Source organism: Callorhinchus milii, unplaced genomic scaffold, assembly GCF_018977255.1.
Source record: "Callorhinchus milii isolate IMCB2004 unplaced genomic scaffold, IMCB_Cmil_1.0 Scaffold12, whole genome shotgun sequence".
NCBI lineage: Eukaryota > Metazoa > Chordata > Chondrichthyes > Chimaeriformes > Callorhinchidae > Callorhinchus > Callorhinchus milii.
In genome coordinates, this window is record NW_024704753.1 from 15,177,352 (window position 1) to 15,201,111 (window position 23,760).

The 23,760-nt window shown below is 41.0% G+C and overlaps 1 protein-coding gene across 1 annotated transcript; it reads right to left on the minus strand.

Moving 5' to 3' along the window:
- Window positions 1-1,374: 1,374 nt before the first annotated feature.
- Window positions 1,375-21,836, minus strand: ruvbl1 (RuvB-like AAA ATPase 1). The gene is given in 11 exon segments (NM_001292921.1): window positions 1,375-1,670; window positions 3,402-3,493; window positions 10,078-10,180; window positions 13,007-13,205; window positions 14,476-14,539; window positions 15,250-15,399; window positions 16,092-16,181; window positions 16,263-16,414; window positions 18,244-18,376; window positions 19,212-19,298; window positions 21,614-21,836. Coding segments are annotated over 11 exon segments (1,371 nt in total). The 5' UTR covers window positions 21,755-21,836; the 3' UTR covers window positions 1,375-1,510.
- Between the last annotated feature and the right edge of the window lie 1,924 nt (window positions 21,837-23,760).

Sequence of the window (23,760 nt, forward strand, 5' to 3'; positions counted from 1 at the left end):
GAAAACAAGCCAGCACAAGTTGCCAGATCGAGGAGAATGGGAATGTATGTTGTGGGGAAGAAAAAAAAAGGCCAAATGCAATGACTTAGAACGGTTTTATACAGGGTGGAGTTACTGGTTATAACACTGACCTGGGAAATGTACAAACACGGAAAGAAGAAAGATTGCAATTCACCTCTTGTACCACTGTAATCCATTGGTTAAATCAACTAATAGATTAGGTCCAACCAAGTAAATATGTCAGGTTAACCTTGAAAGTAACTACAAACGCAAATAAAACATTCAGAATCTATGTAAGCCGATTTAACAAAAAAAGATCTTTTTAAAAAAGATTTAACCAGGTAATTTTGCATGATCCAGTCTAGTCTGCGGATTCAAGGCAAAAATATACCTTGGCTATAATTGTTCCGAGATTGTATGTCATACTGATAAGATTAAACAAACATTTCTGTCCGCAGCTGTGTTGTAATGAATGATGCACCCTCACACAAGCTTATGAAATAGGCTCTAAAAAGTTCCTGGCAGATGTATGTTGCTGTATAATTATAAAGGTATTCTGTTATGCTGGGAGATCTACTGACTGATCCCTCTTAAGGGCACACAATGTGAAGCTGATTAGCTAAATGTCCCTTTGGATATTGTGTTTTCCTTTATTATTGTCCATTGTCTAAGGGTTCAATGGTGGCAACTGCGTGTGATGGCCCATTGGCAACCTTCCACTCCCCATTTACAAATTGCAGCAGATTACGTCAAAGAAAGATGCAGAAAAACTGGACACAGATTGAGCCAATCTGTTCAGTTTTGAAATATATATATGTGCCAATGAATAATAACTTGCTTTTGATATTCACGTGGTTCAGACGTCTCAAGGAGATATACAGGAATTAGTGTAAAGTGGTTTGATTTTTATTTTGTGGGTGAAATGAGTTGCAAGTGAATGGATATTGGGTGCCTGGTTTTATTTTGCTGGCAGTATCCTAGATCAGAAGAGGAACCTTTGTGGAGCAGAGGAACATGGAAGTATCTGTGTGGGAAATTAAATCAATTTTAATTACATAAATAGATGTATTTATGTCACCATAAACAGGGAAAGGGGCAACTTCAACCAATTGCAATGTCAAAGAATGTGAAACAGCACTTCTCTTGTGAAATCTGGTTGAACCTGCAGTCTGAGGATACTGTTCCTTCTGGACTCCTTCCTTTGGGGAAGTGCTCAAACTTCCCTCAACACCTCCTAACAGCTGCTTGGCTGTGGCTGGAACCCCAAGGGGCTGGATAGAGAAGGAAATAGACTTGTGTCTCACATCTCTGGGACATAGGGTACTGGCAAATGTCTCCAGGGAAAAATGAATGAAAATATATGTATATATTTTTAAAAGCTTTTATTTAATAAACAAAGAAATTTTTATACTTTAGGAAAAATCTTACACAAACAATAGATGAAATCTACGGGGAAAATCTCGGCAGCACTGTCCACTGTGCCCACCGTCTGCCTCTGCAGCACTAACGCTCATTTCATGTACTTCTCCCCATGCTCGGCGAGGATCTTCGCAGATGACTTGGCATCGTAGAAGAGTTCATTGATCTCCTCCATGTGTTCCTTCTCAATGCTGTCCTTCCCATTGATGCGTGCCAGTAGGTTGGCAGGTGTCAGTAGTTGCACAGCGTACCTGCAGCATAACCAAACTGATGTTTATTGCTCAGGTTTCCGCTAAAGGTGACATCTGCCTGTGAGGATGTGTACCTCATGGATTGTGTGTCTGCGTATGCTCTTTCTCCGTCCCTCTCCCCATCCTCTGCCTGAAGCCTGGTCTCACTTTCCCAGATGCGATGGAAACCCATGTATTTGCATTGAGATAGTATTACTTTCAAGTACTGATTATTTCATTTTTCTAATGAAAACAAGTTTAGTTCAAATGAATACTAAAGTGAGGGTCTACTGTTCAGGGACCCCACATACGTACACTGAGTGCCTGTATCAAAAGGAAAAGAAACCGAATCTGAGGGGAGAGAAGGGAGAAAACCATTTGAAAAGTAGAGTGGGAAAGGGAAACAATAGAATATAAAATAATAGAATTTAAAAATATAAACCAAGGATCTTCTTTCTCAGGTACTGAGTATTAAGTTTTTAACTCTGCAATCAATAGTCTGAGGTTGTGCTGTGTTCTTGGTGTATGGAATGACATTCCATTACACAGATACACACAAATGAAGATTACACAGCTACTTCCTACACAGGTACGTAAGTACATAAGCTCGAATTTCATCTGCAAAGCAAACATCAGCAACCCCTGGAGTGGCTCTTCATTTTCAGCTCCCCTTCGCTTCCTAATCTATATCCACAACGCACCGAAGACACTAAAGTCAGCCAGTTCTGATTAGGGAATGGCCGTGAGATATCAAAGCACACTGAAGAACCTGATTATTGAAACAAAACACAAGAATTCCTTATTAAATGTGTTGTGGAGAAATTTCATTACATCAGCACGGCCGATCAGTAAACTGAAGAATAGAATAGAAAGCTTTGGTGCCAAAAAGCAAAGATAAGTAACTGTAATACACAGTATTCGCTCTGTAAGTTTGCACAACAAACTACCACCAGCCTGCAAGTGTGTGTAAAGATCCACAACACAACTAACTTCTTGAGTTGGCAAATCCCTGAGAGCAATGGCAATGAGCAAAGGGCAGATGGAATCATATTCCCACCCGTCTTCCCTCCCCCAACTTGTGTAGTGAGAGATTGGGACAGAATGCAGCAGGTTAAACTGAGAACACTTTTTTTGATACCAACTTTCAAAGATTACACTTCAAACAAAAAAAAACAAGCAACAACTCCCCTGCAGGTATCAGCACGGAAAAAGCAGTAATTAGGAACACAGTTGGTAGAAAAAAAGGACAGCGCAGGGTTCAATTTGTTCAAGCTGTAAACTTCTCAGCTTTCTCAGTTAAATCTCTCGCGATTGGCATTTCATGGCACTTCTTTTGCAAACCATCCCCGTAATAAACCTTTAAAACGAATGCAAACGTTCATATTTGCGCCAGCTATCGCCCTATAAGGTTTCATTAGCTGCCTTTGTTTATTAAAAGGTTCCTACAAAAACCTTTGTGCCAAATCCCTTGAGTCTACCTACAGTACTATTCATCTTCCCCTGACAAGCCGGACCAATAGCTATTACTGAAACGGTTATTCTACAGCGCTGGATAAAATTAAATACTGCGACTGAAGGGTTTTTGGCTGCAGGTGAAGCGAATGATTTAATACCCCTGTCTCAGGCTCCTGAAAGCGTCAGTGTAGGCGAGCAGCAAATCATTCCTACTGCTCGGGTCAAAAGAAAACGAATGACATTATCAAGGTCTGGACAAGAGCCATTATTCCTCAACAAAGCACCGCGGATACTCACCGCAGAGTTGTCTTCGTGCCGATTTCACCCAGGTGATGCAAGGCCTCGTCACTGATGCTGATTCCTTCTGTCTGCGCTCGGATCTTGATTATCTGTGAGCAGAGAGAAAAAGTGAACACACGATCCTTGAGCTGTCAGTGCGATTGATTCTTCTGTCAGCCTGAATTAATGCCCCGCTCACCACAAGATGATTATTCAACCTACAGGCAACTCTCTTCTTGTTCTGAAGACATTGGGCATCCACAAGGTTTAAATAAAAGTTTATTTAATTTAATTTTATTTAAAAGGTGTATAGAATACGATTTGCTCCCATCGCTTTAACTGACTTTCCCTTTCTAATTTAATTCAAAGCAATATTGATATTTGAAAGGTAGTGGCAGATTATTCAGATTGCACATAATAATAATCCTTGCATTTGATATAGTGTAGAGGGAGGGCTTTCCGTTCAAAATACATTCCCAAAGAAAAGCTTATTTAAAAAAAGAGTGAAGTTACAACAAAAACAAATTACATTCATACAGCCTTTCATGTCGTGAGGATGTCCCAATGAATTTTCACTTTTCTGCAGTACATGAGACCCTACAGTCCTAGGCTGCTCTGGGTATCTTACTGTTGGTGAGTTGATGCAGTGCATAAATAGGTGCTTTGCACAAGCCTGTGAGTCAATCCTACAGAACCCACCACTCTTGCACTTTGTGGTACAGTGTGCTATCACAATTATTCTAAGGCAATAATAACATTCAAATACAGGATAGAAACCGGTGACAGATATCAATACTTATAATAAGACTTTCTCCCCCCCCACACCCATTTTCATTTGACTTTTTAAAATAAATCATTTAAATGGGAAGAATTACCACTCTAGATGGTGAACTGAAAATTATAGTTTAGTGAGTTAATGCATTAAATTTATGATTCAGTCCCCTACAGAGAGAGCACAGCATTGTTGAGACGAGATGCTACACTGAGCCTCTGACTGTTGATTCAGGGCAATGTTAAAAGATCCCATTTCACTATTTCAGACAATAGCAGGGAGAACCCCTGTCTAATAGCACAATATTCCTCCCTCATCCAAATGACTTTCATTAGTATTTATGAGAGGATACATACCACTAGTCACAAATTTTTCACTTAACAACAGTAACCACAATTTAAAGTAACCCATTGCGCAAAGGGCGTTGAGATATTTTGACGCAATAAGGTGCTCCGGCAAATCTCTTTCCCCATCACGATAAGTTACAATTTCAGTGGTGGGGTCGAAGAGCCTGGGTTGCAGTCCTGGATTTCTAGGCTGTGCTAGAAAACTACTATATGCCCCAACTACAGCAGTCAAGCAAAATATTCTGATGCAGACATAAAGATTTCAGAAACAAGTGGTCTGTTGCCTTCTCAAGCCATAATAGTCTGGATTGGATTCTTTGTCTTACAATGCAAAAATACATACAACACTGATTTAATGATTTGTCTGCATACATTTACTAGTTCGTTACAGGCAGACACGATTTACATCAATTCCCTGCTATAGCACACACAGTACCATGACCTCTGATATAATGGTCGATGCTCATGGCTTGCTCGCTAATAGATAAATGAGTTTTCTGTATGGCTCCCTGAGACAGTCTTACATAGAGGGCTCTGTTGTATTTCAGTTCCCTGAATACAAATCTTCCTCTACACGGCTCTGATGTTCCAGCTGGAGTTCCTTCAGGACATTGCCCCCTGCTGTCCCGGGTATGTCATGATTTCATCGGTCACTTGGGAGAAATTCGTTTGAATTACGGTTGCCATATTTTTATAGACTGGCATATTTACACCGTAAGATTTCATATCCAAATACAGCAGCTCTGTGAGAAAGTGACGCTTAATGTATATTAAACAAACCGATCACAAAAATGTAATCTAGCCAGGACAGAACGCCGTAAACTACAAGGGTGAAATGAGTGTTCAGCATTAAAATAATAAATAAAACAATCCTTGCAATTTGATACAGTGCTTTTCATATCAGAAAGATGTCTCAAAGCCTTTCATAGGATTCACTGCAATGTGTAGTAACTGTACTTTGTGGACAAACACGGCAGACAATATGTGCATAACAGCAGCCCACAAATAGCCATTAGGTGAGTGACCAATTTTAGAACCAGTACCAATGCATTGTTAATCACTAGTCTCCCTAACTATAATCTATTTTCTACAAAAGTTCCCTCGATGGCCTTGAGGGTAAAGGTACCACCCAAGACAGTACCAGGTCATACAGGTTAGATGGTTGCAGGTTTGATCTCCAGCTTGTGCTGAATTAACTGGTACACATAGAGAGCAAGAAAAAGATAGAGAGAACTGATATTTCAGTGTTCTGATGACATGAAGCAGCTCACTGCAGTTTCTGAACCTCAGCACAAGATTATTGCCCTGTAATAACTCCCAAGTCGACTTTATTCTCCTCAGCACTGCAAGTTTATCGAGTGATAATCCAGTTAAAGATTACCCCTGAACAACGGATAGTATCTATTATAGGATTGGGAACACGGTTTAAAACTAAATTCAACTGTGCAATTGGGGTGATAAAATAGTAATTTACTAGCAGTTCAAAGCCTTATTTAAAAAAAATCCTTTTACACAGAATCAACATAATGGCCAGACACAAATTTGATGCCAGGAACAATAACTTAAGGCCTGGATTGAATACTATTAACTTTAATGAAAGAGGAGTGTGGATAAGAAAACATTTTGTTTCTCCAATCACTTATCAAGGGTTTACTGCAGTTTTTGCAGATAATGTTTGGCTAGATGTATATGTAGAGGTCTATATAACCGCTACACCTTTCTAAGTGACTAAACGTTGTTTATTGATTTAGATGATCACGATCACCTTCTGCCTCCTTGTTTACAATGGTGCCACAGTGAAAAATAACTAGCATTATATGAAGCTCTCACTTCCAGACTTATCTCTGCGATACAACACACAGCACCATTATCGAGGAAGCCCTTATCACTCTGCTGGCAATGCTGGCTGCTGAATGATTCAGCTCAGTTCTGCTCTAGCTATTAAGAGTCAGCGTTCTGCCTACCACATGCCTTCAAACATTGCAAAGCTGTTAATATTGACAAGTGCATTAGATAATTTTTAGCTGCAAGATTAGCTGAGATAGCATCTTATCTGATCACTTTTTGGTTGGCCTACCTTTTATCGCTATATTGGGAATCATTAGAAAACTGCTCTTATTTTAATCTTATATTCCTGTTACTGATCTGGACTGTGAGTCATGCACCCAATACTGCAGCTACAATATGAATATGTGAAGGCACTAGATTGCTCTGCTTGCTTTTTTCAAACCCAAGTGCCCAGTCAGCTTGAACAATTTTACTCCCTGACCAGCTGAAACTCACTCACAAGGATGCTTGAATACGCCAGGCAGGATTACTGGAGGAAATCAAATTATGTACAGAGCGAGTCCAAGCATCACAATGCTATCAGAGAACGCACTTAGCACTAGAATTATTTACCAAGATTTGGTACAAAACTGGTATTTGGTATGCAATAAATATCTTCTTCCATCCACCTCTACACAAATGTCGTCTTCAACTTGCTTGAAAAAGAACAAGGGAAGTACTATATTAGCTAAGTTATTTTTTGGGAAGGAGGGAGGAGACAGAAACCCCAAGAGAAGAATATCAAGCTGTTCCATAAAGGAGAACAGTAAGGCGATCATAATGGCTTTTACATTGCTTTTATTTCCTTTAAAATACAGGAATGTAATCTTTAATAGCCATTTAATAGATTTATTCATTTTATGATGGTAAAGTGAAGAATGGAGGAAAACGTACTTTTTATGTTTTTGAAGAATAAAGTATTTTTCTTAATCTTCGTTCAAGATAGCTAGAGCTTTTTCCACCATTGAGACAGTCATCCTTTTTAATCAGTTAAGTCAATACATTAGTTCCATTCCAATTTCTCAAGTTTCCTACAACACAAGCAGCTACAGCACCTTTTCTCCATCTTCTATCCCCTCTATGGCAGTATTGGAAAAGGGAAGGGAATTTCTCCTAGTGTCCCAGTCCACAATCCCTCAGATAAAACAGGTTATTCATTTCCTGGCTTCTGTCATCTATTGCTTTTGTGAGACATTGCACAAATTGGCTGCTGAGTTCACCTATATTCATACACATTCATTACACTTTACAGTTCATGCTGCGAAGTACTTCCCAGTCTTTCGACGACATGAAAATGGAAGAATTATAATGATGGGCCTGGCTCACATTGATCTTCCCCTCTCTAAACTTCCCTCCTCTCACCAATTGCTATCTTTACCATTTATAAGTCATCAATAGTGGAGTCCTGTAGCTCAGTGGTTAGAGCACTCGCTTTGCAAGTGAGAGACCTGAGTTCAATTCCAGGCAGAGGGCAAAACCTCGGGCAAGTTTCCTTACTCCACACAGAGCCTAATAATAATCCCTCCAAAACCCAAAACAATAATAAATTGGTCATTTTCAATCTACGACTGTTTGTGGGACATTGCTGTGCGCAATTGGCTGCCGCGTTCGCCCACAAATATACAGTCAATTCACTTTACAGTGTGTTCTGTGAAGCGCTTTGGGATGTCCTCCTGACATGAAAAGCGCTATATCAAATGCAAGGTTTATTATTATTATTATTATTATCCTTACTTTTTCTTGTTTACAAGTTCCCGATACCCTTGAGCCCATTCTCTTTACTGTTTTTTTTAAAAAACAAAGACTTTATTTTAAACAGAAGGGATTTAATATTTTTTAACCAGACTATACACTTCTCGAGTGATGTTTACATCCAGATACTGTGTATAAGTAATCACGAACACTGCACATTTTTTCGTGAAACCCCACAAACACAGCATTCACTCATAGCTCACTCCTTCCTGAACCCTCACAAATACAGCATCCCCAGTGCTCCATGGCCACCAGCGAGTGCCAAGCTATAGGTTTTACTGTAAAGAACTTTGCTCTTGCATTATAAAACCTCAGCAGAGCTGATAAGAGCTTTGGCAGCACTGAGTTCTAGACTCAGAGATTTAAATGAAGTCATCCCAGCCCTGATCTTCCTCTGACTATATCTGAAGCAGTTTTCTTTCAGATTAGGTTATGCATTAAGAGGCCAAGCACCGTGTTGCCCATGGAGTAGGAGAAAGAAGGGTTATTTTTTATACAAAGTCAAATCCTACTTCTGCAACGAGAAAGAGGTTCCACTGAAGAGCTTTTTCAAAAAATTTCAGCTTGGATGTGGGGTCAAATTCTAGCCATGGGCAGTTTCATTCAAACGTTCTTTCTGTCCCAAATGATAAGAATCCTTGCATTTGATATAGTGCCTTATCACGTCTTCGAGGCGTCTCTGAGCGCTTCACAGAATATACTGGAAAGTGAATTGACTATATTTCGTGGAAAAACATGAAAGCATTTTGCCACAGCTGTGTCCCACAAACGGTTGTGGATTGGGTGATCAAATTATTATTGTCCGAGACTGTATTTTTAAAATAAAAATGATAATAATCCTTGCATTTGGTACAGCGCCTTTCATATCAGGAGGACATCCAAAAGCGTTTCACAGAATTTACTGTGAAGTGACTGTGTATTGTGGGCGAACGCAGCAGCTAATGTTCCACAAACAGCCTTGGAACGAATAACCAATTTTATTTGGGGAGATTGTTGGCCATACCAGAAACTCCCTTCTCTTTTCAAATAGTGCGATGGAATCTTTAACGTCCACCTGAACAGATAGGATCTTGGTTTAGTGTCTCATCCGAAGGATGGCACCTCCGACCATGCAATCCCCACCAGCACTGCATTGAATGGGCATCTTAATATGAGTTCAAGTTGCAAAGTGCGGCTTGAACAAACTTTCTGCTACCACTGAGCCAGGTTAACACACACACACACACACAACACCCAAAACCACACCACACACAAAATGAGCCCTTTTCAAAATTACAAATTGGTTAATAAGCAGAGTTTGCCAAGTGTGTCGGGGACTGGGACCAGCTCAATCAGGTGGAAACATTGAGTCAGTCAGTTTATTTAACATTAATAAATGATAAAATAAATTTCAGTAAGGTGCTAGGACATGTGCAAAAGATAACCAAGGTCTTTAAAATACTTTTCAAAATAAAGATTGGACAGGTTTTGTGCCTCTTGTAAAAATGAAGATATTTAAAGTCTATTAATTTGTTTGAACTGAAATAGCCTAATTTTCAACTGAAATAGCCTAATTTCCTCCTCAAATCTCCTCTGCAAAATAAAAGCCGCACCTTGCATTGCAGCCTTTTTAAATCGTAACTAGTTAATATAGAAACCAAACTCATTGCTTGTGCTTTCTATAGAAGAGCACACGTTACTTATTAAGGAAGAGCTTTGCATAAAACTCACTCATAACGTACATTCAGTTTTACATTGGCCCCTCAATCCACAATGGTTGTGGGACATTACTGTGCTCAATTAGCTGCTGCATCTTGCCCATAAAATATAGTGTCAGTCCACTTAAAGTATTCTGCAAAGTGCTTTGAGACATCTCAACTTTGTGATAAGGCACTGCATCAAATGCAGCATATAGGGGGATCGCACATTTTCTTCTTCCTCCTGCCCCCACCCCAACAAAGCGAGACCCTGCACACCCACTGGAAAGAGCATTTAAGATCTGAGGAGTGAAATATACCTGCATCATCTCTTCTGGAGTGTACATCATTGTGCGGATAATCATGACTCTGTCCAGGAGATCAAGTGGAATTCCATGAGGTGACACGATATCCTCTGTACCCCTGAAAAACACAAGGTTAATTTTAATGAACAACCCATAGCTTGGATGAAAGCTGCAAATAATTTGGCAGCGTGCCTGAAATTCCACACTGGGTTTCGAAGAAAGCTTTTTTTTTAAAAAAAGTAATAAAACAGCCATTTTAAATGGACCTTTTTTCCATTTAGATTATGAATTAAATTATAAATTGCATGTAAAAGCTGTCGAGTTCTAGTAATTCCATTTAGTTAATTGTATTACATTAAATTTACATATAGATTAAAATTTCAAGGAAGCTCAATCCATCTCAATGCCAACACTGGTGGAGTTCAAAGAAATCTTTGTTTTGCGGAGTAGGATTTTCCAAAGTTCTGCCACAAGATGGCAGTGGGCTAACACCATCCATCACAAAACTGCAGGAATTTCCAATCAATGTCATTCATTCCCTTGGTCAAAAAGCAAAACTAAACATTTAGTTAGTAAACTGAGAAACATGATAATTGCTGGCGGACAACATTCCCAGGGCCAACTGCCTTGCAAGCGTGCTCTGTGCTGCAGTGTTACAGGCGGGTTCTGTCTCTATGCTGCTGAAAACACTACGCTGTTTCAGTTGCAGTATGAATACCTCGAACAAGCTGTTCCACCTGGTGGGGTACTAAGCCATACAGACCAGTAGGGCCACAGGTTCAATCACTGATTGAGCAAAACTCAGTAAAGGCGCTGCATCCAACCTCGATATCCCCGTGGCTGAGATTCTCCCACAAAATATACAGTCAATTCACTTTACAGTCTATTCTGTGAAGCACAACAACAAATTATATTTGTATACCACCTTTCATGTCAGGAGGACATCGGTCTCAAAGGCGCCATAAGACTCTATAGAAAATGCAAGGATTATTATTATTATTTGGAGGTGGGGGAAGAAAATCAAAATGAATCAGTATTACTATGCTATAACTACTGTATAGAAAAACCAACAATTTCTCACTCTCGCCCTTCAGTAGTTATAGCAGATAGTAATACTGATTCCTTCAATCCTTGCTAGAAAGTACAGACGTAGATGTCAGGATTGGGTTTGGCTCTAATACTGTTAAATAATGTCAACACTTCTTCTGTCGACATACACGTGAGAAACATCCACCCATTGAGATAATAATTATAATAATCCTTGTATATGATAATAATGTCTTTCACGTCAAAAGGACTTCTCAAAGCACTTCACAGGACATGCTATAAAGTGGATCAACTATATTTTGTGGGAGAACGCAGCAGCCAATGTCCCACGAGTAGCCAAAAAGTGAATGACCAAGTTTATTTGTGGGATTTTTGGTCATGACATCAGGAACTCTGACTCAAGAGGCAAGAATGCTACCAACTGAACCAGGCTTACACACCAGAGGGTAAAATCCTGGGAAGCACTTTGGGACTTCTCGAGATGTGATAAGGTGTTGCTATAACAAATAATTATTATTATTATAGCACACAGTGACAGGAAATCTACACATAGGCTTTTCTGTTCGGTATGTGCTATATACCACAAGAATTAAGACTTCTGCAAGCCCAACCTGGTGAACGGTTTACAGTGAAAGGCAATTTTAATCTCAGTGATTTACGCTGCACATGAGTATCACAACAGGTAAGTGCGAAATTCACAAAAAGTTGACATGTACAGCTTCCAAAAGAGCTGGAGGTCAGTTCCTGAGACCATAATCTCTGTAATCACCCCCCCAAGCACACTGCAAATTGCTCCTCCCTTTATCTCAGATCAATGTTATCGCCAACACCCTCAGCCATGATTCTCACAGTATATGTTCAGCCGAAAACCTCATCCAACACATCAGGAGAGTTAAATACAGTTGACAATAAAAGTTAAAGTCGAGCACTCAGGGTTTTTGAGCTTACAAACAGTGGGTTTTACACAGAGACCCATCAGTTATGTTTAAGGAGGTCAGTGAGCAAGGCAATGTCATCAAGTTATTACTACCAATTTTATTATCTTCTGACACCAGCTCAGCACAGCTCCCCTACTGCACTTGCAGGTAAAGATTACAGTTTATAGAAAAGTCAATTTTCTGTTTACTTTGATAACAAGGATCATAATAGGAGTTTTTTTGGTGAATTTTGTCCTTATCAAAGTAAGGAACATCAGAGCAGAAGATTCTCCCACTTTTAGCGCTCAGTGTCAAAAGCAAACAGGGAGGGAATTTTTTTCCATTTCCCACATGTAATGTTGTTACTACTGCCAAATGATGGGTAACTTGTGACGTGGACCTGGATTTAATTGAGAATTAGGCCATTTCCAGCCATCAGAGAGAGATATCAATAGGTGAGCATGGGCTGCATTCACTCAAGCCAAGATCCCAAGATAAAGGGAAGTACTGCCACCCCCCACCACTCAACATCAACCCTTCTCGTGTCCTAGTTTTTAAATCTAATAGAATGCAAATATGCTGAACAAGGATTCAATGCTTAGCACACTCTAAAAGCAAAGCAACACTTGATTTTCAAGCACTCCGGGACGCTGCCCCGCATGAAAGGTGCTAAATGCAAGTTGTTGTTGTTGTTCGCTTTCATTGTTCTTGAAATTCAGCACTATTGCCTATTAACAAATTTGACTACACTGGATGCTATCCACTCATGTGGTGTTTTTTTTTCCAGTTTTGTCGCTATTAGGAAACGGTAAACAAAACTTGTGAATTACAAATGTTGAAAAAATTGATGGGCGAGAGTGAGAAATTGTTGGTTTGCTATACAGTAGTTTACAGCAGATTCAAAATATTAATCGGATGTCCCCTCTCCTCTGTTTAAAAAAAACTATTTTTGAAACCAAAAGCTCCACCCAAAGGCTTACCGAATAACACAGTTTCCTCGGTTTGTGGCAAAAATGACGATTGGTGCAATGGTGGATTCCAGGGCTCGGTGTAGGTAAGTGAAACACTCAATGTCAAGCATAGGAACTTCATCGATGAAAAGCACCCCTGGAACCAGTTCAGCAATGCCTTGATCAATGTACTTATTAACGACCTTGTTAATTTCGCCTCTCAGTTTATCTGTAATGGAAAGTTGGGTTTTATTAGGCATGGAAGACAAACATCAAGATTTCCCTTCCTGACGGCAGCTCAGCACAGCTCCCCTACTGCACTCGCAGGTAAAAATTAGGTTATAGAAAAGTCAATTTTCTGCCTACTTTGAAGACAAGGATTATAATGGGAGTTTTTTTCCGTGAATTTTGTCCTCATCAAATTAAGGAATATCAGTGTCAAAAGCAAACAGGGAGGGAATGTAAAATGGTGCTCAGACCACTGGATGATAGCATCACATCTCAGAGTCAAAAGGTTCAGGCCCCACATTGGGCCTCTGAGCTTCTATTCTAGGCTGACACTCCAATGTATTTCTGGGGAAATGCTGCATTGTTGGGAGAAGCTGTTCTTCAGATGAGATGCAAACCGAGGTGCCATCTGTCTGTTCCAGTTGGATTTTAAAAATCCCACGGCACCAATTACAGGAACTTTCACTAGGTTCAGTGACCAACAATCTTCCAGATAAAACGTCGGGTCATTCATTTCATGGCTATTTGTGGGACATTGTTGTGCCATGCTTGCTACAAATACAGTCACTACATGTTACAGAAGCTTTGTGAAGAGGTTTGAGATGTTTCAACATGATAATGTGCAATACCAAAAGAAAGGATATTGTTATATATACATTCAATTTAAATTGTCTTGGAAATGTTGCTGAGTGGGTAGGACGCGCCCCCGCCCCAAACGGTGATATGCTGCTGCCATTCTACATTCTAAGGGAAACCAGGCTCTTCCTCAGAGAGGAAAAGGAAAATAAATTAAAGGGAAAGTCATCATAGCACCTCATTTCAAAGGGACAGGGAAGCACACCTCTATAACACTTTGCTTTTACCCAACCTCTATAACACTTTGCTTAATCTACAGAGATTATCTTTTTTAAAAATCAATCAATATAACAAACCGTGCCTTTATTTGCATGTCCACTAAAAAAACTGATCCATAAAGATTCTACTAAATTACTCTCCTAGTTGAAAGGTATATTGTTAAAGAGCTAAAAATATTCTATTCATTTCTTAAAAATGCACCCTTCAGTACTACTTCAGCGTCAGATAAAACATAAAATTACAACAGAATTGATTTTATTCTTTAGAATAAGAAACACAACCAAGACTATTTTTGAGGATAAATGAAGGAGTTCCAAATTATAGTCAGTTTGGCCCCAAATATTGCAGATATTTACAGTAGATTCAAGTTGATTATATTCCCAACTTCCTGTGACTTAGAGCTGTTGTCCACTCACCTGTGATTTCAGTCTTCTTTGGTTTCATTAGCTGCCCCATCATGGATAGTATATCTTGCCCTCCCTGAATCAAAAAGCAACGATAAAATCAGTCAGTTTAGGCAAGGCAGCAAGCAATACCATCACTGCACCCAGGGCTGCAGTCGCCATCAGCCTTCCCATACTTTGCTACTTTGGGATTCACGTAATTTCGAGGGATTCTGGAGACACCAAAATTCGTCAGCATCTCAAATAATTTTTAAAAAATTAATGAATGGGTAAAAATTAAAGTATTAAAAAACATCTTGATTCATTTTTTCAAGTGGTCCGGGTGCAAGTTTGTTCATTGATATATTTTTAACATGTGCAAATTTATTTTCAAATACTAATTTTAAAATGTGAATATACAAATGTATAATTATAAACTCCAGTTTAAATTATGACTGAAGTAGGAAATAATAGTAATAATAATCCCTGCATTTGATATAGTGCCTTAAGACGTCGTCGAGAAGTCTAAAAGCACTTCCCAGAATATATTGTAAAGTGGATTGACTGTGTAATTTATGGTTGAAAAGCAGTAGCCAATTAGCAAGCAGGCAGCAACAAATTCAAACAAGGATTGCTGTACAAGCAGACTTAAACAACTGAAATGTTCCAAGTATAAAGTGGATGAGGTCTATTATCTGCTGCAAGCCGAGTTTAGAATGTGTCTAGATGACTTTTTCTTATATTTTTGTTGCTGTGGGATAGTTTGCAGGGTTTGGAAGTTAACCTGAGCAATGTGCTGCTGAATACCTGTGGCCTTGCGTTCGCTACATCGAGATCGTGCAATGTAACGTCCTGTATGATCTCTTTCTTCTTGTGCACATCGCCCTTTGGCAGGGGAACATACTCCTCGGCTTCAAGGTCAAATTCCGTGGCGTATGTATCACACCTGCCTTGCCTCTGTGAAGAAAAGTAAAAAGAAAATACAGGTGTGTCGTCAGCTTACCTGCCAAGCCGCTGACTGAAAGAAAGGGGACGAATGGACAAGGCCCCCGACATACAATTACGGCACTGACAGCCCTTTGTCGACACATCACAACTGTCTTCTCATTTTGGCAAGTGAGCCGGCCCAGCTGCCCACTGCTAGCCTGCCAAAGCCACTTAACTCTGCAGCAAGTCGGCCCCTTTCTTCTGCTCAGATAATACTACTACTAAATTTGCTATTCTTACTAAAGAACCTGATGCGAGAGATAACATTAACTACGGCTCACTGAACATGTTAAGGTCACTTTGTAGCTGGATCCTCCAGCACACGATAGCTTGTCCTGATAAAGTGCACAGCAGCTTTTTAATCAGTTGTGGCTCCCGTTTCCTGGGAGGTACGAAGCTTTCTGAATGACTGGACATGTAGTTCAAAAATTCCATGTTTTTAAACCTTTTGATCAATGCTGCGTTATTTTTAAATATTTCCAAATATGCAGACTGGAATCTGTCATTCTTCCACCCCTAATTCTCTGCTCCATGGGTCCCTCCAGCACACAACCTCTTCCAGAGATGCTATTATTGAAAACACAGCACTGAAGTTGTTTGCAATCGAGTCACATGCCATCAATCTAACCCTCACTATGGTTTTCAAAACATAAGTACTCTACCTTAACTGCCCCACTGTTTGCTTCAATGTAAATCACGTCTCCAACTTCAACACGTTCCTTCTGAAGACTCTCGTAGATACTTGGGTCAAGCTGAAACACACAACATATTGTTTCATTAGACTTATCTTATACAAAAATGTTCAATCTTATACATTTCCACGTTTTGCATACCTTCAGCTGTTTAGTGCCTTTTGCTGTCTTTAGACCTATGATAACGTGGCTGACTGTTTTCCCATAGCCACCCATAGGATTCTCTGTCTCACAAGGAGTTAGTTCCGTGACCTCGCCTTCGTAAACCTCTTTCGTCTCTTTTATGCGGAGTCCTGAGAAAAACATTTGAAGTTTAGTTACATTCAAGTTGGGTTAAAGAAAATATCAACGAGTCCTACTTCAAAACAAAGTCTACCATGTTTGCAGCATCTTTATTACACAAATTCCTTCACAATAATTTAAATAACTATAATAATAATACTTGCATTTGATATAGCGGTTTTTACATCTTCTCAATGTCTCAAAGCGCTTCACAGAATATGCTGTAAAGTGAATTGACCGTATATTTGTGGTCGGAACTCGGCAATATTATTCGACAGCATTAATACAAAACCCTGTCATTTCATCTGCCAATGTTTTGGCAGAGTATTTAACAAATCAATCCCAAATCAAGACAAGGTAGACAAACATAAAGAAACAACAAGATACAACCAAAATGTGCACTGTGGTCAGATGTTCATTTTAAGCTTGAGAAACTGCACCAGGCCCATTTTTCAAAGTGTTGATAGCATAACTCTCAACCAGCTGAACAATAAGTTTTGGTCAGCCAGATGTCTAACCTATACAAAAAAACATCATCATGCTTAAAGCAACCAAATTACACTTGAGAATTCCACATGTATGCTACCTTCATAAGGAAATTTGCCTGTGTCTGAAATGGAGTGCTCACTTTCTCCCTGGAGGGATACATCCTGCTTATTTAATTCCATAGAGTATTAGCGCAGGTTGATGGGAGCCAGGGCTTGGGGACCCCAGAGTTTGTCTTGGGCACACAGAAGTTTAATCAGCTAAAACCACATATCTTGCTAGTGAGAGCAATGTCTAAGTGAATCTGTATAATAAAGATGCAAGGTCTGAGCAGTAAAAATATTAAGGAATATGAGGAAAGATCGGGAAAGTGTGATTAATAATAAATGTTGTAATGACAAGCATGATGGAATAAATATTTTAATATAAATATTTAGAACAACTACATTTCACAATCCTTTAGAAAGCAAACAATTACTTTGTTCCTTGTGACAATGGGAGATTTGCTCAATGCTGGACTTAAGTCGAACCAGGTGGATTACAGGCTGAACATGACAGAGAGATGCTCCACCAAGACATCCCAATCTTTCATTAGGGCCGTTATTTGTTCGAAAAGTTTCCCCATCCTGACATTCAGAGAATGCGCCGGTCCATCAATGAGGCTGGCTGTATGAGCGATTTAGCTCCACGGCCTTTATCTCTCAACCCAACGGCAATGCTGACAACGGTTTCATCTCCCAGCTTGAATTACTGAAACCCCTGACAGGGCCCATCAACACTTCAAGGAAATATTGTGGGCTTTCCTCCTTTTATTTCTCCTCAAGTTTTTAATTTGACAGGTACACACAAAGGGCAGATGCAGCTAATAGTTACATTTGCCTCCGAATCAATGGGTCACCATTTTGCTTCATTCTTTTTGGATAATTAAGATATCAGCTCCCCAGGCAACACTGTGGCAGAACATAGTGGAAATCAACACCTGATGGGTATGACGTTCACGTAGAATCGCTTCTCTACTTGGATTAGAGTCTATCAAAGCCACCCATGTGTGTATTCCTGCAGCATTAGTGGAAGATGCCTCAGTGTAAGTGGCTCACCCTCTTTGCCAAGGGATACATAGCACTGAGCGATCCACGAATCGAGGCAGCAAAGGAAATCCTTCACTAGCGACACTGCCTTGCTTTATTTGTAGACAAGGTAATGTTGTTTAAAGCAGTTTTTGTACAAATCCATAAAAGTAAAAATATGGCTGCTTTGATGAGTGTTCAGAAAAGCTATTTGGGACGATCAAGTGAGGTAATACGCCAATGAAGTGAGGCTGATTTTTTTTTATTACAGATAGCTAGCTACTCACCAATGGCTCGTCTGAAGTTTTCCATCAACACTTCTGTTTTCTTGATTTCAGTGGAGTACACTTCACTCCCCACCATGGGACAGAAAGGGACTTTACTCCCCAGCTCCTGTGCAATGGCTAGAGCCAAAGCTGTCTGCAGCACACACAAAAAACAATCTCACTGATTCTTCTGTAATAATGCAAGCTAATCCTAGCCTTGGAATTCTACCAAAGCTGGGCTACATAGAAAACAGAATGAAAGAGAAAACAACAGAGAGAGAGAGAAAGAGAGAGAGAGAAAAAAGGGCAGGCATTTTTTTTTACTGCTAAGTCAATAGATGTTCCTGCTACAACCCTGGCAGCATGGATATTCTATTTTAAATAGTTGTTTGAAGTATTGACGTCTCAAAGTTTAATAACTGACTGTTTGCAATGCTATGCCAAAGCTCTAAAACAGTCCACATCACACAATATTGACAAAAACTCATAACTGACCTGATGTTCAAACCACTTGTGCCCTGCAGAATAGCAAGGCTCACCATGGTAGACTCACCCACTGATAAAGGGTACTCTCAATGTTCTAAAGGCAGCCCTACTAGTTGCGCCTGGTTGAGCACAGGTAGACTTTGAGGATTCACATCGGAAATGACGTCCGATGATCCCAAATTTGACCATTTTCCATGCTGCTTTATAGCGTAGCCTCTGAGACATTGCACTCAGATGACCACATAATAATGAGGGTTGCCCTGTAATTTGCACTGATTACTGTCAGTGTAAATAAGACTCGAGTTTCAGACAAACTCACTGCAGATAAGCGACAGAATGAGTCCAAACATCAGGAACTAAAATAACTTTGCAAACAGGATTCACTCGAAAAGAAGGAAATTCACACAGCAATCTAAATTGGAACTCTCAAAATTCAATAATGCTGAATCAATTAGCTTTTATTTATACAGCTCTCACCCACTTCATCCACCTGATTACTGTACCTTGCCAGTTCCTGGAGGTCCAGCCAATAAAATAGCTCTGCCAGCCATTTTCTTACTTCTAATCAGCTCCACTATAATTCCACATGCCTAGAAAAGACAAAATATGTTTACAAGGATTCTGAAGTCTCGTACAAGTGTGAAGCAGATTTGTTTGATTTATATAAAGGTTCGGATGCAAAACTGTAACTAAGTACATACGGTTGCACTGCAGTTTGCAATTCTATCTGATCTATAGTAACAATATTTATCTATTAAATTACAATTATAATAAACAGTTATATTTCATGCACATTTACACAACCCACTAAATGTTCTAAGCCTGTTACCAATAAATCCATGCTGTAAGGAAAGGGAGTGTGTAAGAAACCATCAATGGATGGTTGATGAAACTATCAGCCACCATTACAAGTATTATACCAAATTGGCCTCTCTTCCTAGTGATTTTTTTTTTGGGTGGAACTATTTTAAAAACCTTCCTCTGCCTTGCCTCCTCTTTGATCACTGGTGAGACTTAGAGGTGAAGAAATGTCCTGAAACCTACGAGCCCAAACCCTAATGGATAAAGACAATGGTAGCTGAACAAGTAACATAAAACTTACCAGATCTTTGGACTGGTTTTAGCTCCTTGGGATTTCTTCCCAATGTGAATCACTATATGAATGCAATTTGTGGTTGATGTTGTTGTAAACTACATGGTTACAATTCTGTTCCTTAAAAGAACCCAGGTAATAATAATAATAATCCTTGCATTTGATATGGCGCTTTTCACGTCGGGAGGACACCCCAAAGCGCTTCACAGAACACACTGTAAAGTGAATTGACTGTATATTTGCGGGCGAATGCGGCAGCCAATTGCGCAGAGCAATGTCCCACAAACAGTCGTAGATTGAAAATGACCAATTTATTATTGTTTTTGATTTTGGAGGGATTATTATTAGGCTCTGTGTGGAGTAAGAAAACTTGCCCAAGGTTTCGCCCTCTGCCTGGAATTGAACTCAGGTCTCTCGCATGGAAAGCGAGTGCTCTAACCACTGAGCTACAGGACTCCACAGGTAGGTAATCACTGGGAATAAAAAGGGATTTGGTTGATTTGCCCTATTAACCTATCTTTCCCCATCACTAGAAATTCTGCTCATCGCTCAAAAACTCTCCAGGCCTTACACCCCCACCATTTCCATCATACCCTACACTGGCTCCCTGTCCCCCATCAGATTGATTTCAACATCCTGACTTTCAGATGCCTTCACACCCTTGTGTCACATCCCCAGTAAAGAGAACTTCAACCTTGAACCGCCAATTGGGGGGCAATTTTGGGGGGAAGAAATCTGCATGTTTTTAAAAAAGTTTTGAATTGAATTCACATTTTTATATTTTGAATTGAATTCTTCCCCGATATCCTGGGGAAGGATTAGAGGATTCCTTGAGCTTGGTGTAAGCTGTCAAGAGTTGAACTGTAATATAGCGCTTTATCACATTGTTGAGTTGGCTTTTCACAAGAACAACTTAGATTTATATAGCGCCCTCCACGCCAGACGGCATCTCAGAGCGCTTCACAGTAACGAATCCCGGGGCCGAGCCAGGAGGAGGGGGAGGAAGGTGACCAAAGACGCGGTCGAAAAGAGAGGTCTTCGTATTTTGTGGGTGAAAATACACATAAAAATGTGGTCACTCAATCCACTACTGTTTGGGGTATCACTGCTGTGCACAATTGGCTGCTGCATTTTGCCCACAAAATATACAGTGTTTCCACTTTATAATATACTTTACAGTATATTGTGGAGTTTTGTTGATCCGTGGTTAGGGCACTCGCCTCGCAAGCGAGAGACCTGGGTTTGATTCCCGGAGAGGGCGAAACGTTGGGCAAGTTTCCTTACTCCACACTCCTCTGTTTACCGAGCAGTAAGTAGGAACCCGGTTGTTAGGTCGATTGGCGGATCGCTTTTCCGGGGGTAACAATTCCTTCAAAAAATATAATAATAATAATAATAAATTGGGTCACTTCAATCCGCGGCTGTTTGTGGGACGCCGCTGTGCGCAACCGTTTGCCGCGCTTCGCCCACAAAATACGCGGTCACGTCGCTTCACGGTATATTCTGCGAAGCGCTTTGAGACGTCTCGGGGACGTGATCAGGCGCGACATCAAATCCGAGGACCATCAGCATTATATTTATACATAATATTATAACATTTTACTGTATCCCAGGCTGTGTGTGTGTGTGTGTGTGTGTGTGTGCTGCGTGCCGTGGTTGGGGGAGGAAACGGCACAGAGGGCACATGTGCAGCCAGACCCGAAGAGAAGGGGTGCGGAGGGGGCTGGTGGCGGTGGTGATGGTGGTGGTGGTGGCGGGGGTTGGGGGGGAGGGGGGGGGGTGAGGGTACAGGCCCACTCCAGGCCGAGTTACCTCTCTGGCGTTCTCCTGCCCCACCAGGCCAGCCGCCGCCGCTTTGGCCACGCCGGTGTCGTCGAGGCCCAGACCCTTCACGTGGCTGTGGCTGGCTATCCGTTGCGTCTTGGTGGTGCTCTTCACCTCTTCGATCTTCATCTTGCTCTCGTCCTCGCTCGCCTCGAACCGACCGACCCAACCGAGCGACGCGCCACCAACGCGGTTTTCCTTCTAGCACTTTCCGGCGCGGGTTACCCGGGCGACCGTCGCCGTGCGTGCGCAGCTCTACCTAACCTGACGTCGCGGCGCGCCCCGGCCCGGCCCTCCGACGCCGATTGGCTTCGGCGGCCGTCCGTCGGCTCGTCGGGCCGCTCTATTGGTCGGCTCGGGCTGTCCATCACACGAGCAAGCTAGGTTGCGAGCGACATCCGGCACGGTCGCTCAGAGGCTTCGGTTTCAAGCCGTTTCTTCTCGGCCACCGCCGGGTTTCTGACTCGAGCGCAAAGCGTGAGCGTCGCGCCTCGGGTAACGCTTTGCGGGTCTTGTCACCGTGATGACACGGGGTGGGGGGCTCTCCAGGCCTCGGAAACAGTGCAGAGAAGACCAATGAGGACGGTAACAGCAACAGTGATAATGATAATGAGAATCCTCGCGTTTGATATGGCGCCTCATCATCATCATCATCATCATCATCATGATCCTTGCATTTGATACACGTCTCAAAGCACTTCACACCATGTACTGTAAAGTGAATTGACCGACCGTGTTTTGTCGGGCGAAGGCTGTACGCGCGTTTGCCACTTATCGTCCCCGTGTCTGGAATGGAATGCGGACTCTCCCCGGAGGGACGGGTCCTGTTTACCCATTTCTGGAGAATCCAACCCCAAAGCACATATCTTGCCTTTGAAAGCGCCGTCTGTCAAGCTTCCCGCTGCTTGTTCACCTACGGCCATTAGGGCTTTGGCTTGTGGGGGTTAAAAGGAACCCAAGTGGGAAGACTGCTTACTTTACCAACCCTAAGGAGGGTAATGGACAGATACATCTGATTTGAATACTCTGTAGAGTTAAAGTGGAGCAAAGGGGTGAGATTATTAGAGTTCCTTTAAAATATTCTATAAGACACCAGTACCCCATGCTTGGAAGTATTCAAATGAATATACTTTGAGTTCCACACATGTATTCGAAATGACCATTTGTCTGGAATGCAGCCACACTCTGAAGGGTTGCACACTGCTCACCTATCCCAGAAGATATTTTGGCACAGCCAAGGCTTGGAGTGACTGCTGGAATTTAACCAGCTAACACCACACTGCTTAGCAATCCTTGTCCATCCAGGATCACTCTAATACAGTGTATATTTCTGCAATACTTTATACAGCATTTAAGAATGTCAATATAAATTTTCCCAGGTATATTATCAAAATATGTTACTTAAACTAAGATTTTAAAATGATCTGTACAAGGATTAGCTTTTATTATTCAGTTTGGATGTATTTGTGTCAGATGTTTATCAGATGTGTAACCTAAAATAAAGGGTCAAATGCCACAACAACGCAAAAACGGAAATGATAAATTCAGAGTCGGAGGATTGTTTCAGATTATTTCATGCAAACTGTGTTAAGTGCTTCTGGGTTGTTTTAGACACTACTGATTTATGGTCCAGTTGTTTATAGCACTTGTACCTAAAGGGTTCCAAAACTCAAGCTCAGAATTACCCACTATTCTTATTTTGTTTTCTTTTCTTTTTAACCTTGCCAATGTCCTGCATTTTGGACTGAGGTTTCTCCAAAAAAAAAGTCTACTTGGGACAAAACGTTCTTGTGGCCTCATTAATCATTCAATGAAGTATTTGAAAACAAAATGAGGTCATTCCAATGATCTTCCGTCACCTCCCTTCTCTCCCTGGCTCGAGGCCAAGCTCTGTCACCGTTAAGCACTCCAAGATGCTACCTACTTGAGGGGCACCATACAAATCCATGTTGTTGTTTAACATAGAATTGCATGGGATGATACCTCATGGAAACAGGCCATTTGGCCCAACTAGTAAACACTGATGTTTACAATCCACATGAGACCCCACCACTCTCTACTCCCTTCTCTCTCTCACTGGGACGTCCTCCTGACGTGAAAGGCGCTTTATAAATGGAATCTTGTTGTTGTTGTTG